At 37.6% G+C, this 19,679-nt stretch overlaps 1 protein-coding gene across 7 annotated transcripts in view; it reads right to left on the bottom strand.

The window, feature by feature from the left end:
• FSIP1 (fibrous sheath interacting protein 1) overlaps positions 1-19,679 on the bottom strand; it is a 226,098-nt gene that overhangs the window by 145,358 nt on the left and 61,061 nt on the right. For all 7 annotated transcript variants that reach the window (XM_060175127.1, XM_060175126.1, XM_060175122.1 and 4 more), the window contains one exon: positions 3,595-3,735. In XM_060175127.1, coding sequence (XP_060031110.1) covers positions 3,595-3,735 — 141 coding nt within the window. The remainder of the gene's footprint in view (positions 1-3,594; positions 3,736-19,679) is intronic.

Here is a 19,679-nt window from a genome sequence, read left to right as displayed (position 1 = left end):
ATGAGTTAATTAATTAAAATATTTTTTAAGTTTATAAAAATAGGTGTAAAGGTGATTTAGAAAGGAAATGAAGGCAGAACCATCGAAAAAATGGGGAGAATATAATCATAGATACAGTGAGAAAATTAGCCCATTGGTGACCTTGGGAGAAATATTGAAGTTTTCAAACACTTTTATTTTTATTTTTTTAATATTATTTATTCCCTTTTGTTGCCCTGTTGTTTTATTGTTGTTGTTACTGATGTCGTCATTGTTGGATACGACAGAGAGAAATGGAGAGGGGGGAAGACAGAGAGGGGGAGAGAAAGATAGACACCTACAGACCTGCATCACCGCCTGTGAAGCAACTCCCCTGCAGGTGGGGAGCCCGGGACCCTTAGGCTGGTCCTTGCGCTTTGCTCCATGTGCACTTAACCCGCTGCACTACGGCCCGACTCCCAATACTGAAGTTTTCAATGGAAGGGATAGGGATACAGAACTCTGGAGGTGAAAACAGTATGGAATTACACCCCTATTATCTTACAAATTTTAAGTCAATATTAAAATGATAATAAATGTAAATGTATATATAAGTTCCAGGAAGTATACCAGAGCTGTTAAAGGTTAACCATTTGAACCATAATTCTTATACTTATTACTCAGAAAACAACGGGCTGGTTACTCCTTCACACATAAAAAACATCAACAGTTAGAAGCATCCAATAGCACAGCTATATACAAGATACTGGATACTGTACAGGAAACCATAACAAAAGGACTTTTCAAAGTTAACCCAATTACCAAATAATGTGATGATAACATTAACTATCGATTGTCTTTTTGAACCCTAAGACAGCAGGAACCTCACATTTCCACTATAGAGCCCCTACTTCCCCCAGTCCTGGAACCCTTGGATAGGACCCACTTTCCCGTATGCGTCTCCCAATCCATACCAAATAATATTGCATCCACCGATCACAACCTAACCAATGCAACGATTGCCACCTCAGTATGCTTCACCTCAGACTGTATCCAGAGACTTCACGTGTGGAATGACAACCCTTCAGCTTCATTACTTGGGTGAGACCTTTCCTTTTATAGTACACTCTAATTTCATCTCAGGTGGTTCACCTTCTAACAAAGTCCCATAACCTAGATATACACCAGTTTCTGTGAGAGAGAGCTTATGTTCACACGTATCCATAAACTACTGCAAAATATATACCTGAAAGCAGAAGTACACTAGAGTTTGCAGTGAGTACCTCCCTAACACTTCCTCTCCACTATGCCAAGCTTTGGGTCCATGATTGCTCAACAATGTGTTTGGCTTCGTATGTTAACTCTCTTTTCAATCACCAGGTTCCAGATGCCACCAGGATGCTGGCCAGGCTTCCCTGGATTGAAGACCCCACCAATATGTCCTGGAGCTCAGCTTCCCCAGAGACACACCTTACTAGGGAAAGAGAGAGGCAGACTGGGAGTATGGACCGACCAGTCAACGCCCATGTTCAGTGGGGAAGCAATTACAGAAGCCAGACCTTCTACCTTCTGCAACCCTCAACGACCCTGGGTCCATGCTCCCAGAGGGCTAGAGAATGGGAAAGCTATCATGGGAGGGGGTGGGTTAAGGAGATTGGGTGGTGGGAATTGTGTGGAGTTGTACCCCTCCTACCTTATGGTTTTGTTCGTTAATCCTTTCTTAAATAAAAAATTTTTTAAAAAATCAACAGTAATTAACTCTCACCTGCTAGAGTACTCATGAAAGTTGGCACATTAGTAAATTATAAAGAGCTTACAACAATGTCTTGGGTATACTGATTTCACAGTAATCACTCAACTGTACCTGTATGTTATTACTTTCCATTTAAATAAGTCAGTTTTTGATATTTATTAGAGCTCTTTAACTCCAATTAAACTTCATGTGCACTGGAATGAAATAAAGGATTTCCTAAAGGACTAAGATATTGAGTCAAAATTAAAGGATAATAGATACAACATAGAAAATACAATGTTCAAGACATATGATAGTGACAAATACAGAATGATGAAAAATGACAGGAATCTAAGACAAATGAAAGGTACCCTTCACCTGAGAAAAAAGCATGACAAGGTGCAATCAAGAAGTTATCTCTAAAGTATGAACCTTTAATCTGGTCAACTGAGGCATAATATACCCACATCTCATCACCCCAAACCTATGACAAATATTGTACCTGCAACAAAAAACTTAAAATTTCTACAAACTGAAGAGGTCAACAATAAGATCCAGGTAGCTCAATAATAAAATAAACCCAAGCTCAAATAAAATAAACCCAAGCTGAAGTTTAGCAAGACACATAGTAGTTAAAATGGTAAATGGTAACTACCAAAGATAGAGAATTTTAAAAGCAACAAGAAAATAAGCAATGTCCTCTACAATGGAACTCCATAAGATTATCAGCTGATTTCTCAATAAGAAAAACTTGCAAGGCCAGAAAGGACTGGCAGCATATACTCAAATTTTGAATGGAAAAGACCTCCAATGAAGAATATTCCTTCCAGCTAGGTTATCATTAATGGTTGAAGAAGCGATGAATAGTTTCCCAAACTATAGCTAAAGGAAATCACCATTACAAAACTCTTTCTACAAGAAATACTAAGAGTTTAGAGGAAAGGAAAACAAATGTTTTCACTAATACTGTAATTAAAGAAACAAAGCAAGTGAAAGCAAGCAAAGTCAAAAAAAGACAATCCTTAAGACTTAAGACTTAAGACTTAGGACTTAAGACTGCAGAACTAAACTTTCTCAAAGGGGCTGTAGGGATAGAATAGATAGCAACAGTAGAGGGAGTCCAGTGGACTTTGGTAAATAAATATTAATATTTTGGTGGTGGCTGTGGTTATAGTAACATATTTTTAAAAAGGTGTGAAATTGTGTTTCTAAAATATTTACAGTACTGTAAATCAAAACTCTAAAACAGATTTGAATTAGTCTAAAAGGTATTTAGAATATATTACAATTATAAGAAATAAATGTTATAAATTATGAACAAAATGAACAAACTGTAAATTTCCTAGATAAAAATAATTTTATGAACTACTACCAAACTTTGCTACACAAAGAGCATTTACATCAGTGTCACAAAATGTTAGATATATAGATTATTATCTTGACTTCAGATATCATTTCACAGGTATATTACATCATATAAGTTTACTATGACTTAAAGTTATATGTGTCATATTTTTAGTTTTAATTTAAATTCTGACAAATTTTCATGTTTGTTTTCTTGACTGATTTACCACTAAAAAAAAAACAGTCATTGAAAATTGGAACTTTATTTTTTTATATTAAAGTTTAAGTTAATGGGCTGGGTGCTGGCGCACTTGGTTAAACATACACACTACAAGTACCTGGACTCAAGCCCCCCCCAGTCCCTACCTGCATGGGGAAAGCTTCACAAGTGATGAAGCAGGTCTACAGGTGTCTTTCTGTCTCTATTCCTCTCTTCTCCATCCCTCTTGATTCCTCACTGTCTCTATCCAATAAATAAATAAAGATAATAAAAAATTTTTAACTTCAATTTAAAACCTTAAGTTTAATCTTACTTTACATTTAAACTTTAAAAAACTTACCATATTGTCCTTCATCTTTCTCAGCTGTTCATCTATCTCTCTCAGCCGATTTTCCTGATCCCTTTGCTCTTTTGTGTTCCGCAGTACCTTTTCTCCTGGAGTTACATCCATACTTCTCGCATCACCATTAAGGTCAAGTTGCTAATTAAAAAAAAAAAAAAAGCATACATAAATTGAAAATGTCCCAGCACATTACTTGCTTTACACACTGTAAAGCAACTGAGTCTTGAAAGTTGACTCTGATTCTTAAACAGTACTTCTCTTTTTCTATTTCCTTAACCATTTTTATTGGGCACTAATGGTTTTTAGTATAGTTGTTGGTACATAAGTTCAATTTCTCATCTCCCTCTGGCAGATGTTTGAAGAACACTTTCACCCCCAATTTGGGTCCCTTTCCTCCATCATGGTCTTAAGCAATATTTCTTTCCTTCTTAATGAAATTATTTCCTAAACTCTTCCTATTTGAAGAAGGAAATGTCTAACCATATACTAAAAAAGAAGAGAAATAAACTCAATCATCTGGAAAGCAGGTAGAGTAAACAAGCAGTGGCAAGAAAGGAGGAACCTGTTGTGATACTTCATGATTTAGGATGTAGGGGAAATCACAGTTCTCTGAACTTCAAGTTTATCACATATTCACAATAAGAACAAATCTTCCCCATCCATGTTATGAGAGGCATCTGTGGAATAAGTGGAAAAATGACTGGACTTGACAAAATCAGAACATTTAAATCCTGGCTCTTGACTTATTGTTGTAGTTATTGCTGCTGATGTCGTTGTTGTTGGGTAGGACAGAGAGAAATGGAGAGAGGAGGGAAAGGCTAAAACAGTATCAGAACAGGGTAACAGATGAATTCCAGAAAACAGTAGAGGGAAGAGAGGATAGAATAAAAGGCTAAAAACAGAATTAGCGAAATGAAGGACAAATTAGAAGCAACTAAAAAAGAAGTAAGAGATATCAAAAAGAGATTAAGAGATACTGAACAAAACAATACTGAGACCTGTGGGATGACTTCAAAAGACATAATATATGCATTATTGGCTTACCAGGGGGAAAAAAGAGAGGGAGGGGAAGAAAGCATTCTTCAGGACTTAATAGCTGAGAACTGATAGATAGCTTAATGGTTATGCAAATAGACTCTCATGCTTGAGGCTCCAAAGTCCCAGGTTCAATGCCCCTCACCACCATAAGCCAGTGCTCTGGTTAAAAAATAAAATAAACAAATAAATAAATGAACAAATAGCTGAGAACTTCTCTAGTCTAAACAATATCAAAGACATAACGGTTCAAGAAGACCAGAGAGTCCCAAACAGATTTAACCCAGACATAAAGACACCAAGACATATCCTATTTAGAATGGAAAGGAACATAGATAAAGAAAGGATCCAGAAGGCTGCAAGAGAAAAACAAAGAGTCACCTACAGAGGAAAACCCGTAAGATTAGCAGCAGACTACTCTACACAAACACTACAGGCCAGAAGAGAATGGCAAGATATCTATCAAGTGCTCAGTGAGAAAGGCTTTCAACCAAGACTACTGTATCCTGCTAGACTGCCATTCACTAGATGGATGCATCAAAACCTTCTCAGACAAGCAACAATTAAAAGAATCAACTATCACTAAGCTTGCCCTGAAAGAAGTTCTGAAAGGTCTTCTATAAACAGACCACCATAAATAGGCATATATCAGAACACTCTAAAAATCTACAGGTGTTAAAATGTCTTCAATCAATGGCCTGAATTCACCTATTAAAAGGCACAGTGTAGGAAGATGGATCAGAAAACACAATCCAACAATACACTGTCTACAGGAAACCCACATAACTCAACAAGACAACCACAGACTCAGAGTGAAAGGGTGGAAAACTATCATACAAGCCAAAGGCCCACAAAAAGGCAGGAACAGCTATGCTCATATCTGATATGATAGACTTTAAAATAAATAAAATTTTAAAAGATAGGGATTGATATTACTTAATGCTCAGAAGATCAGTCAATGAACAGGACTTAAAAATTATTAACATCTATGTACCCAATGAGAAGCCATCTAAATACATCAAACATCTACTGAAAGAGCTACATCAGTATACTAACAGCAACGCAGTCATAGCAGGGGACTTTAACACCCCACACTCTCAACTTGACAGATCATCCAGGCAGAAAATCAATAAACATGAGGGAACTAAATGAGGAGATAGATAAACTAGAACTATTAGACATTTTCAGAGTCATTCACCCCAAGAAACTGGAATACACATTTTACTCAAGTCCACATGGGTCATTCTCAAGGACAGGCCATATGTTAGGCCACAAAGATAGCATCAGCAAATTCGAGAGCATTGAATTCATCCCAAACGTCTTCTCAGACCACAGTGGAATTAAACTAACACTTCACAATCCATAAAAGATTAGTAATAGTCCCAAAATGTGGAAGGTCAACAGTACACTACTTAACAATTACTGGGTCAACGACAAAGTAAAGAAATCAAAATGCTTCAAGAGTTCAGTGAAAATGAAGACACAAGCTATAAAATATTTGGAACACAGCTAAGGCAGTAGTGAGAGAGAAGTTCATAGCCATACAAGCACACATCAGGAAACAAGAAAAAGCACAAATAAACAGCCTGATTGCACACCTTAAAGACCTAGAAGAAGAACTAAGGAACCCTTAACCAACAAGACATAAATCACTAAAAATAGGGCAGAAATAAATAACAGTGAAAATAAGAAAACTATACAAAAGATCAACAAAAGTAAATGTTGGTTCTTCGAAAGAGTGAACAAAATCAACAAACGTTTAGGCAGACTCAGAAAACAAAAAAGGGAGAAGATCCAAATAAATCGATCATAAATGAAAGACGAGATATCACAACAGATACCGCAGAAATTCAACATATCATGGGAGACTTCTATGAAAAACTATATGCCACCAAGCTAGAGAACCTGGAAGAAATGGACGATTTCTCGGATACCTACAAACTTCCAAATTTAAATAAAGAGGAAGTAGATAATATAAACAGGCCCATCACAGCTAATGAATCTGAAACAGTTATCACAAATCTTCCCAAAAATAAAAGTCCTTGACCAGATGATTTTACAAATGAATTCTACAAAACCTTCAAAGAAGAACAAATACCTCTACTTTTAAAAGTCTTTCAGAAGATTGAAGACACTGGAATACTCTCTTCTAGCTTCTATGAAGCCAACCAAAAGCAAACAGGGATACAAGCAAAAAAGAAAACTACAGACAATAAGTGCTAAAATATTGAACAAAATTCTAGCCAACCGGATACAACAGTATATTCAAAAGATTGTTCATCATGACCAAGTGGAGTTTATCCCAGAGATGCAAGGTTGGTTTAATATATCAATATATCAATCAACATGTTCCACCACATCAAAAAGCAACACCAAAAACCACATGGTCATATCAATAGATGCAGAGAAAGACTTTGACAAAATACAACATCCCTTTATGATCAGTCAAAACACCACAAGAAAATGGGAACAGATAGAAAATTCCTGGAGATAGTGGAGTCTATATATAGCAAACCTACAGACAACATCATACTCAGTGGTGAAAAACTGGAAGCATTTCCCCTCAGCTCAGGTACTAGACAGGGCTGCCCACTATCACCATTATTATTCAACATAGTGTTGGAAGCTCTTGCCATAGCAATCAGGCAGGAGCAAGGAATTAAAGCCATACAGATTGGGAGAGAAGAAGTCACACTCTTCTTAGTTGCAGATGACATGACAGTATACATGGAAAAACTTAAGAAATCCAGCAAGAAGCTTTTGGAAATCATCAGGCAATACAGTAAGGTGTCAGGCTACAAAATTAACATTCAAAAGTCAGTGGCATTCCTCCATGCAAACACTGTTAGAAGAAGTTGAAATCCAGAAATCAATTCCTTTTACTATAGCAACAAAAACAATAAAATATCTAGGAATAAACCTAACCAAAGAAGTGAAAGATCTGTATCCTGAAAATTATGAGTTACTACTCAAGGAAATTGAAAAAGGCACAAAGAAATGGAAAGATATTCCATGTTCATGGGTTGGAAGAATTAACATCATCAAAATGAATATACTACCCAAAGCCATTACAAATTTAACGCTATCCCCATCAAGATACCAACCACTTCTTTTATTAGGAGAATAGAACAAATGCTACAAATGTTTATCTGGAACCAGAAAAGACCAAGAAATGCCAAAACAATCTTGAGAAGAAAGAAGAAAACTGGAGGCTCTATACTCCCAGATCTCAAATTGTATTATAGGGCCATTGTCATCAAAACTGCTTGGTACTGGAACATGCATAAACACACTGACCAGTGGAATAGAATTGAGAGCCCAGAAGTATGCCTTCACACCTATGAACATTTAATTGTTGACAAAGGTGCCCAGACTATTAAATGGGGAAAGCAGAGCCTCTTCAACAAATGGTGTTGGAAAAAAAAAAGGATTGTCACATGCAGAAGAATGAAACTGAACCACTATATTTCACCAAATACAAAAGAAAAATTCCAAGTGGATCAAGGACTTGGATGTTAGACCAGAAACTATCAGATACTTAGAGGAAAATACTGGCAGAACTCTTTTCTGCATAAATTTTACAGACATCTTCAATGAAACGAATCCAATTACAAGGAAGACTAAGGCAAGCATAAAACTATGGAGTACACCAAATTAGAAAGCTTCTGCACAGTAAAAGAAACCACTACTCAAACCAAGAGACCCCTCACAGAATGGGAGATCTTTACATGCATACATCAGATAAGAAGCTAATAACCAAAATATATAAAGAGCTTGCCAAACTCAACCACAACAAAACAAATAACCCCATCCAAAAATGGGAAGAGGACATGGACAGAATATTCACCACAGAAGAGATCCAAAAGGCCAAGAAATACATGAAAATATGCTCCAAGTTTTTGATTGTCAGAGAAATGCAAATAAAGACAACAATAAGATACCACTTCACTCCTGTGAGAATGTCAGACATCAGAAAAGGTAGCAGCATCAAATGCTGGAGAGGTTGTGGGGTCAAAGGAACCCTCCTGTACTGCTGGTGGGAATGTCAATTGGTCCAACCTCTGTGAAGAACAGTCTGGAGAACTCTTAGAAGGCTAGAAATGGACCTACCAGATGATCTTGCAAGTCCTCTCCCTGGCATATATCCTAATAAACCCAGCACACTCATCCAAAAAGATCTGTGTACACATATGTTCTTAGTAGCACAATTTGTCATAGCCAAAACCTTGAAGCAACTCAGATGTCCAACAACAGATGAGTGGTCGAGCAAGTTGTGGTCTATAAACATAGTGGAATACTATTCAGCTATTAAAAATGGTGACTTCACCGTTTTCAGACGATCTTGATGGAGCTTGAAAAAAATCAGGTTAAATGAAATGTCAGAAACAGAAGGATGAATATGGGATAATCTCACTCTCAGACAGTAGTTGGAAAACAAGATCAGAAGAGAAAACTCAAGTGTAAATTTATTGAGAAGTAGTCCACATATCTTGGCAAGACTTTTTATAAGTTTTTTTTTTCTTTTTGTTGCCCTTGTTGTTGCGCTTGTTGTAGTTGTTATTGTTGTCACAGCTGTTGTTGTTGTTGGATAGGACAGAGAGAAATCGAGATAGGAGGGGAAGAGAGAGAGAGAGGAGAAAAAGATAAAATTAAGAAAGAAGGAAGGAAGGAAGGAAGGAAGGAAGGAAGGAAAGAAAGAAAGAAAGAAAGAAAGAAAGAAAGAAAGAAAGAAAGAAAGAAAGAAAGAAAGTAAGTAAGAAAGAAAGAGAACTACCAGGATTTGAATCAGTTTTGGGGGGAGAATATCTCTGGTTGCTGCCTCAGGCCACCATCTTGACTCTGCCCCCTTAGGTTTAATTTTTAAATTGAAATCATTTTGTAGGAAATCTTTTTAGCATGTTTCTTTTTTATTTATTTCATATAGAGACAGAGAGTTAGAGTAGATACAGAAAAATCTGCAGCATTGTTTCAATGTTTGTGACGCTTCCCCCAGCAGGTAGAGACCAAGAGCTTGAACTTCACACAGTAATGTATGCACTCAATCAGGTGTGTCACTGCCTGGCCTCAGGAATTTTATTGATTGACTGACTGATTGGTTGATTGTTATTGGATAGAGAAAGAGAGAAATTGAGAGAGAAGGGGGAGATAGAGAGGAAGAGAGACAGAGAGATACCTGCTGACATGTTTCACTGCCTCTGAAGGCAATCAATTAAGGAGGGAAATAAAACCCTTAAATTTAATTGAAATATGGAACAGGGAATAACAAATCACCATTTGAACTGTAGTATTTACAGGGAAGAGAGCAGAATGATTATATAACCAGAAAAGTTCCATAAAACAATAACCATACGTATCATCAAATACCAACATTTAGAGTTGAAGAAATATCTGTAAGTTAAATAAACACAGTAGTCCATGTAAATTTCTTATGTTCAGCTGAATTTTCATGCTCATATGTGGTAAAAGGTCACATTTGGACAACTGGAGTTGGTCTGTTCAGTAGGATAGAGGCCAAGAAACAATGCAGGGCAGGACTATATTCTTTCAGTGGGAGTTTCCGTGGCAATCCAAGTCATAACAGGTACAAGGGAAGCATGCTACCCCTAAAAAAGGTTCCAATCTTCCAAAAGTGTCAGCTCTTGAAATGTCATAGGCATAGATAGCATCCATGGTTCTGGACCAGATCCTGCACAGTCACAAGCAACTCAAAGTATTCTGTAAATATAGGGGCATTTAGAAATCCCTGGATTCAACTAGAGATGTCTAACTGGATAGTATTATTCACAGAGAACTCATAAGCCACTTACTCTTTCCTCAACCCATAAATCTATAGTCTCCTGGCAAACTTCTATGGTTTTTGGTAATGAGCTGAAGGTTAATAAGATCTCCATGATTGGGATATGCATGCATAGAAAATTAATAGACTTCTTTCTCTGACCACAGATTACTGAGTATGAGTTTTTTTGCTTTCTCTGGACTTTCCTATTTTTTAAGGTACTAGGAAACTATTTGAATATCACCTTCTGCCTGAACACAAAGATACTGACAGGTTTCTATATTTATCCCAAACTAGAGGCCCTTTATAGAATATGCAAAGTCATCTCCTAACCAAGTTGACATTCCAACTTTCATCAGGTCATCTGGGAAACAGAAAATTAACTAGAGCTCAAAGCTTCACAATGAAGAGGGAACATCTGGTTAATCCTGTGCCCACAGCCTTTATGGCTACAACCTTGAATGACATATTCTTCCACCACAACCCCAGCTCTCCCTAAACTCTGATAACCTTTTCTTCTCCCTGACCACATATTGCTTAATCCCTGGGTGCTTTAATACCCCATTAGTGCATTTAAATCTACAAGTAATCCCTTTATTTTATTATCTTCAAGAATCAAAGCTAGGTCTATCTCCTGTTTCTTACTCAGTATTGGCAGTGTATGTGGGGGGTGGGGACTGGAAGGAAATTTAACAGTGACTAATACGGTGGCTACAAAAAAAAAGTCTGACTACCTTCTTATTTTTCTTGGTTGTTTTTATATTTCCTGAATTTTCCACAATTCTATCAACTTCATAAGCTTAAAAAGTCATAGTTTTTATTTTTAACAAAACAAAAAGACTAGTATACCAAGGCTAATTTATTCTTCTCTGAGTAGGTGACTCTGTACACAATAGTTACTATCCTGAAAGTAAGATTTAGTCCCAGCTCTGTCTGTAAAACCATTTGCACATTTCTGAGTATGTCTTTTACTGGTCTCAATTTCTCCTGAGAACATTTCTTCCAAATCTAATACTTAGGAATCTGATTCTTTACAGTTCAACAGAAATATATTTCATATATTTCAACATATTTCATCAGCCAAGATACTGGAGTTTGAAGCTACAACTAGACTTTCAATAAATTCATCAAGGAAGCTTAATCCAACTTTCATTCAAGTACTGTCAGGTGTTCATGGAAGAAAGAAGTTCCAGGGATATTTACATGCCTCAACCCATCTCAGAAGTATTCATAAAGAACGTCAGTAACTCAACTCTCAGCCTACTACCAAAGTCCCTTGCCCTCTCCTAGAAAAGACTAACCCACAACAGGACCAAGAAAAGAAGTGACAGACAACTGGTGACAACATAATCTGTAAAAAGGAAGTAAAAATACTGTTGGCTGGTAAGAACTAAGAAAAAGGATGGTAAAAAACCAGATGCTAATATTTCGATCAATTTTCTCCACTTTAAGGAGAATGTAGATGGAAATGAAGATCAAATCAAGAATAAAAATATTTCAAAGTAGCTGTCATTATGTGCTATATTACAGATTCCTGAGGAGAACAAGACATAGAATGATTATAACATGGGATCAATTTAGCCATAAATCTCATTACCCAATAATAATTCTTTGGGAACCTACTTCATGCTACCATAGTCTATCAATATTCTGATAATCTATGATTAATATTTAAAGTATCTTTTTTCTTATATCTCTTACCCTCTAACTTAATTCTAATAACAGAAGCAATCTACAGATTTCTTTTGAATGCCCTCAATGCACTTTATTTCCACTTTTTACAATCTGCAGCACTAATAGATCTCAAGTAGTATTACCATGTATTTTAGAGACCTGAAATCAGTGAGACTAAATCTAACAATGGAATTTGAAGTGAAGCAACTTGTGTGTGAGGAATTTAAAAGAAACACTGGGTTTTAAGCAGAATATAAAGAAATGTGTGTTCAGCAGATGTTGAAAATTTTTTCTAGATCCTTACCTTCAATCAACATATTTACTCATTTGACATTGAGTTAACCACATAGCAACTACTGAAGTACATACTGCTGAACTCAACAATGAAACATCTTTCAGAATTACATGTCAACAAGGTTTTAAATTTCTCAATTTGAGCTAACTTTAAAATAAAGCAAAAAACAACTCACTATTGCTATCAAAAATAGTATGTTCTTAGCAAGAAAAGAGATGATTCCCACTATAACTCTCCTCAGGCAAATGTTCATTTTTTGTTGGGTCTACCAAAGTGTACACAACTGAACCAGCATTTTAAGAGAAAAAAAAATCAAATTAGGGAGAGCCTTTATATTCAGTTAAATTTGTTGGTTTAAGAACAAATAAATATCTCTTGTCAATGAAAAACATTTCTAAAGACCCTCTCCCAATAAGAAAAAAAAATACCTACCCCATGAACTGGAATTCTAGATTTAGCAGGACTGATTGCTTGAAAGATAAATAAATTATACTTCTTTACAAGAGCCAAACTAAATAAAATGTATTATTGAATCCATTTGCTAAGAATTTAAGAAACTGAAGACTTAACATGAGTCTTAGATATTTCTAGAGAAGTAGGAATCTAATACATCTACAAATAAGAAATATGCTAACTAAATTATGGGCATCAGTCAATTTTATGGTGGGATTTACAATATGTGGAAAGAACTAAGTGATTTGTAGGAGGGTTGGGAAAGGGGTACAGAAAATATGCACAATTAAACCACAGATATGAAGAAAAATTGCTTCAATTAGTTCTTTTGCTAAAATGAGATGAAAATAAAAAGCAGATGTAACAACGGCAACCACATAAAATTATTCACTTTATAGCCATAATATGCCAGCAACATATGCCATGCTTTCTTCTGAATGTGGCCATATGCTTTGACTTAAACTAAGGGAATCAGATATGGAAAAGTCAAATACTGTTTTGAAAGCACTGCCATAAAAGTTAGAGCCAGGCCAGGGTATGTATATGAAAACATTACATTAGAAAGATCAAAAGACTTATCTTCCCTGCTCACAACAACAACCAGTACTGCTTTAATCTCAGAGCCACATATAGGAGTTCCTTGAATTACTGTCTCAGGTACACTCATCACCATAGCTTTATGTATGAGCAACCTAGCATCTTACGCTTATCGTAACTCTGAAAGTTGGCAAATCTCAGTTTGCTTGGAAACTGACTTCTTAATCAAGATGCTTAAGCTCCAGAGATTTCCTTTATCTATATTCTCACAAATATATACTTCCTATATTTTTCATAAACTCAATTTCCATAATGTAGTCATTATTTCTTCCTACCTTCCTCTTCTTCCCTCTTTTTCTTCTCCTCCTCCTCCTTTTCCTTCTCCTACTTACCCTTCTACTCTTCCTCTTTCTTCTTTTTTCCTACCAGGGTTGTTACAGGAGATCAGTGCTAGCACTATGAATCCACCACTCCCAGTGACCAATTTTTTTATTCTTCCTATTTTATTTAATAGGACAGAGAGAAATTAAGAGGTATGGAGATATAGAGAATAAGAAGGAAAGATACCTACAGACATGCTTCACCACTTGCAAAGCTTTGCCCCTGCAGATGGGGACCAGGGGCTTGAACCCGGGTCCCTGCACATGATATTGTGTGTGCTCAACTGGGTACCTGGCCCCCATGATGTTTCTTTTTATTTTAATTTTTATTTATAAAATGGAAATACTGACAAGACTATAGGATACTAGGGGTATAATTCCCAACACCAGATATTTTTTTAGTTTATTGCCAAGGCCACTCAATAACTTGATTTGTGTCTGTATGCATGCTACCCTCCAGTGCCCTCCGAGTTGCATTATGGTCAGAGATGAAGTCACAACACTGATTTGAATGCCTGACATCAACCACCACTGCATCTGCTATCAAATAGCATGTCCAGGACCTGGGCCACTATACTGATGTATGAAACGAGTCTTGAGGCACACTGTATAATATGGAGTCATGGAATGTTTAGTGAGATGAGTTTGTGTTCCAACCAATGTAAGAGGTGTTATTCAACTAAATCTGTAGTTGTCAGGCAAGTGTTGAGTTAAAAGGTTGCCAGGTAATCTAAATTTTCAAGAGAAATTAGGAATTTCAGAGTTATGTTGTGAGTTTTTACTTTTTTTTTTTTTTTTTTGCTACAAGGGTTATCTATGGGGCTTGGTGCCTGCACAATTCCACCACTCCCAGAATTCATATTTTAACAGAGGATGAGAAACTGAGAGAAAAGGCAAGGGAGAGCGAGAGAGAGGAGAGATATATACTCCTTCATTTCTTGTGAAGTGTTCCTCCTACAGGTGGAGACATGGGGTGGGGGTTAAACCTTGGTTCTTATGTGTGATAATGTGGGTACTCGACTAGTGAGCCACTATGTGGCTCCCACCCAACTTTTAAATATTGGGGGAAAAAACTGTAAAAACCATATAACCCATTTGTAGGTGAAAATTTCAACCTCATGCTATCTAAATGCAGCCTTCATATGGTCCTCTGACTTGCCCTACCTCATTTACTAGCTTCTTCTCATCCTCTTTTTCTCATGCAGAGAAACAGAATTTCCTCATAGAATTTATGGAAGTGCTTTCTCTCCATCCTCTTAACCACCAAAGCACTTTCTTGATAGCCTTCTCTGGTGCTTACCTATATTGTCTCACACCACAATATACACACTATGTATTTCCTGTATCTCCCATAAGGAAATAAGTTCTGTCAAGTCATTTATTACTGGGATAAAAGCATCATTGGTTGAGTTCTGTACCAAACACTCTGTGAAGCATTTTTTAAATACTTTATTTTAATGCATGAACAAGAAAGAGACAGAGGGAGAAAGAAACCAGAGCACTGTTCAGCTCCAGCTTGTGGTAGTTCTAAGGATTGAACCTGGGACCTAGGAGTCTCAGAATGAAAGTCTTTTACATAACTATCATGCTGTCTCACCCACCTAAGAATTATATCATGCAAAATTATCTACTCTTTAAGCCAAACCTAAGGAATAATATAGTGAATACTCTTTCATAGATGAGAAACTGAAATTTAGAAAATTCCTTAAATGACCAAGCTCACGGAAGAAATAAGTATAAGAACCAGAATATTGGGGGTCGGGCGGTGGCACAGTGGGTTAAGTGCATGTAGCGCAAAGCGCAAGGACCGGCGTAAGGATCCCAATTTGAGCCCCGGCTCCCCACCTGCAGGGGAGTCGCTTCACAGGCGGTGAAGCAGGTCTGCAGGTGTCTATCTTTCTCTCCCCCTCTCTGTCTTCCCCTCCTCTCTCCATTTCTCTCTGTCCTATCCAAGAATGAACAACATCAACAATGGCAATAATAATAACCACAACGAGGCTACAACAACAAGGGCAACAAAAGGGGGAAAAAATGGCCTCCAGGAGTGGTGGATTCATGGTGCAGGCACTGAGCCAGAATATTAAGAGCAAATTCTTGACTCCAATATTCTACATTCATGACTCATCTCTGTAAGTCCCCTATAATTCCTAGTACACAGTGAGCACCTGATAGACACCTATCAAAATGATTGTTGAAACAGAAATTTACATCCCACTTAAAGGCACTCTTTCTTAACGAGCATGGAGAGACAAAAAATGATGAATTAATGGTTTGCAGAAGGGTTAAAAATTAAAATAATGAGGCCAGGTGGTAGTGCACCTGGTTAAGCACACACATTATAGTGCCCATTGAGTCAAGCCACCAGTACACACCTGCAGGGGCAAAGCTTTGTGAGTGGTGAAGCAATGTTGCAGGTATCTCTCTGTCTCTCTCCTTCTCTATCATCCCTTCCCTTTCAATTTCTGGCTGTCTCTATCCAATAAATAAATAAACATGATTTAAATTTTTAATTTTAAATTATGTGAATAAGCATTGTGACTATCTGTACTTCAAAAAAAGAATGAAAGCCATTAATTACATGAGTAGATACACAGGATCTGAGATGATTTTTCCATGGCATTCATTCTAAAAGAATTCCAGTCCAAAAATAATATCCATAAAGTAATTTGCCATGCTAGCATCTTGGCTTGAAAACTCAATGTGCAAAGCTGGATTCAGTTATTTATGAGGGTATGCCAAAAGGAAATTAGACAAAAGCTCAAAAGATATACTTCATTGTATGCAAAGAACATTAATTGTTTCTCTTCAACAACTCTGCTGCTACATTTCTACTTCTGTATCTTATGGGGAATCCTAAAAGTTGGTTTTATCTTTTACCTCTAAATATATGTTTTTCGATATAAAATACATAAATACCTTTTTTTTTTTTTTTGCTTCCAGGGTTATCTTTGGGACTTGGTGCCTGTACTAAAATTCCTCTGTTCTTGGGGCCATTTTTGTTTGTTTTCATTTTACTGGATAGGACAGAGAGAAATTGAGAGAGGAGGGGAAGACAGAGAGGGGGAGAGAAAGATAGACACTTGCAGACCTGCTTCACCACCTGTGAAGTGACCCCCCCTGCAGGTGGGGAGCCAGGATCCCTGTGCTGGTCCTTGCACTTCACATTATGTGTGCTTAATCCAGTGCACTGCTGCCCAGCCCCCCATAAATACCATCTTTAACAAGTATAATAAAGTGCTGTTCCCTTTTACAATTATTTAAATGTTTTATCTAAATATAAAGTAAGTGACCTCAGAAATGTGATTTAATAAACAGAACCTGACAAACTTGTGTTTTACTAAAGTGCTTACAGCTAGATGAATCTCTGAATTATCAATCTCTTTCAATTTCTTCTTCTAGCGTTTGCCCTTCTTCCGTAGCCAGTCAACAGCGTCAGGTTGAGCCTGATGTAAAGTTTCGAGACCTCCTTTGAATCTGGAGAGGTGGCAGTCGTTGACTATGTGGGTCATAGTCTGTCTGAAGCCGCAGGGGCAGTTCGGGTCGTCTCTGGCTCCCCAGTGATGGAACATAGCGGCGCACTGGCCATGGCCTGTTCAATAGCGATTGATAACGTGCTAGGTCAAAGCCGGGTTGACGCTTGCAGGGGTCTGTGATGAGATGTTTGTTCTTTACCTCAGCTGACTGCCAGCTCTGTTTCCAAGAGACTGGAACAGAGAAGTTCAGTGAAGGCGTAGGGGACCAGATTGGGTGACGAGACGTCAAGCGTTGAACAGGGTGGGCGAAGATATCCGCGTATATTGGCAGGTCCGGTCGAGCGTAGACGTGGGAAATGAACTTAGATGATGCCGCATCCCGACAAATATCTGGTGGGGCGATGTTGCTAAGAACTGGCAGCCATGGAACCGGGGTGGTAAAGTGCTTACAGCTAGATGAATCTCTGAATTATCAATCTCTTTCAATAATAATAATAATAAACCATGAAAAGCCATTTTTTGTTTTTAGGACCACTATACAGTTTTGATATCTAAGCCATCCTTGAAATTTAATAGCAACAAGGAAAATTATCCAAAGCACAAAAAGAACAAAATAATAATCTTACTACCCAGTTTTCACTTCTTCCATTTGGGATATGTCACCCATGAACCTACATAAATTAGTGGAATAATCAGCATCAAAGCCCTGGAGTAGACATATTCTCACACTGATCCCAACCATAAATAAGTAGTTCCCACTACCATTATCACTACTGTGTAAAGAACTTCTAAGTACCTGGGCTGGCCCTTAAAAGCTGAGAAGGTGGGCTGGTAAAATAGCTTTGGATACTGTGCTGCTTTGCCATGTGTGCAACCTAGGCTCAAGCCTGGTCCCCACTACAATGAAGAAAGCTTTAGTGCTATAGTGTTTCAGTCTCTGTGTGTGGTATGTGTTGGTGTGTGTGGGTGTGTCTGTGTGGGTGTCTTTGTGTGTCTACCTGAAAAGGAGAAGGATAGAGGGAGGAGAAGGAGGAGGAGAAGGAAGGACAGAGGAGTAGAGTGAGGAGGAGGAAAGGGAGGAGAATAAAGAGGAGAAACAAAAGCAGCAGCAGTAGCATCAATGACTCATAAAGATGTTGCTAGTGAACTAACCTCTTAATACTCTTTCTCTCCCCCAAGGTGTCTTCAGTTGACCCACAGATCCCTAAATCTCAACTTCTGTCTAGAGAAAAGACTTATATTATGAAAACAGAATCATTACCTATATTTTTTTATCTTTTTTAAGGACCAAGACAATCATGTACATTTTATAGAGAAAATGACTAGATGAAATTTCCATGAAACCAGTTTCCAGTTAGAATAATAAGAGACTAGCAATTTTCTCTCCAATCAAGGACTGTCATCCTATTACTCTTCTACTTTCCTACATTTTCTACTAGTTCTGTAAAGGAATATTTGGAGGAACTATTAAGAAAACATCAATTTGGGTTTTTAGTGGTTGTTTGTTTGTTTTGCTTGTTTTTGAAGAAAGAGACCACAATTCAAACCTGCGTTGTGTACAGGACAAAACAGCAGTCACTCTTTTTTAATTAGGTTAATGGTTTACAATAAACACAGTGGTTGGTACATGTGTAAAATTTTCTACAAAACATTCTCACCCTCAGCCTAGGTCCTGCTCCACCATCAGGTACCAGGCCTGAAAGTCCTCCACCCTCCCATACCCCTTACTTCCCCCCCAGTTCCAAAAACTTCCCAGGAGAGGACTCACCAGCACATTGACTGTCACTGCCTAATGCCAAATGAGCAAGAGAAACCAGAGCTAAGAACTAGAGCTAGGTGAATAAAGAGAAATTAAGACTTTTAAAGGACTAATGAGTTCTATAGCAATTTTCTTTCCTTCCATCTCTTCTACTATAATCAGAAATTAGCTTAGAGCTGAGCATGTAGCTCATATCGATGAAGTCCTGGGCTCAATTCCCACATTCCAAAATCAGGTTCAATCTTGAAATATAATGACATAATAATATTGAATAGTAAATATTTCCTCATCAATTCCACCACAGCAAATTAGAAAGTGAAAGAAAAATCAATAGAAGGAGGCCTGGCACAGCATACCTGGTAGAGATCACAAGTTACCATGCACAAGGACCTGGGTTTAAATTCTCAACTCAACCTGGGGGGGGGGGGGGGGGCTTCATGAACTGTGAAGCAGTGCCACAAGTATCTCTCTCTCTCCTCCTCCTCAACCTTCTCCCTTCCCCCTCAATTCTTGTCTCTATCAAAAAAGAAGTTACTAGAAGTGATGGATTAGTTAAGCATGCACTGAACCCCAATGATGAGCCAAGTGTCAATTTAAAAAAGGGGGATGGGCAGTGTATACCCAGCAGAGCACACACATATTACCCAGATTAAACACCCAGTCCCTGGCTATAGGGGGAAGCTTCACGAGTGGTGAAATC

This window comes from Erinaceus europaeus, chromosome 16 (genome assembly GCF_950295315.1).
Source record: "Erinaceus europaeus chromosome 16, mEriEur2.1, whole genome shotgun sequence".
In the NCBI taxonomy this organism is placed as follows: Eukaryota; Metazoa; Chordata; class Mammalia; order Eulipotyphla; family Erinaceidae; genus Erinaceus; species Erinaceus europaeus.
The sequence above is the reverse complement of the archived record's forward strand: the minus strand, read 5'-3'. Positions and strand labels throughout refer to the sequence as shown.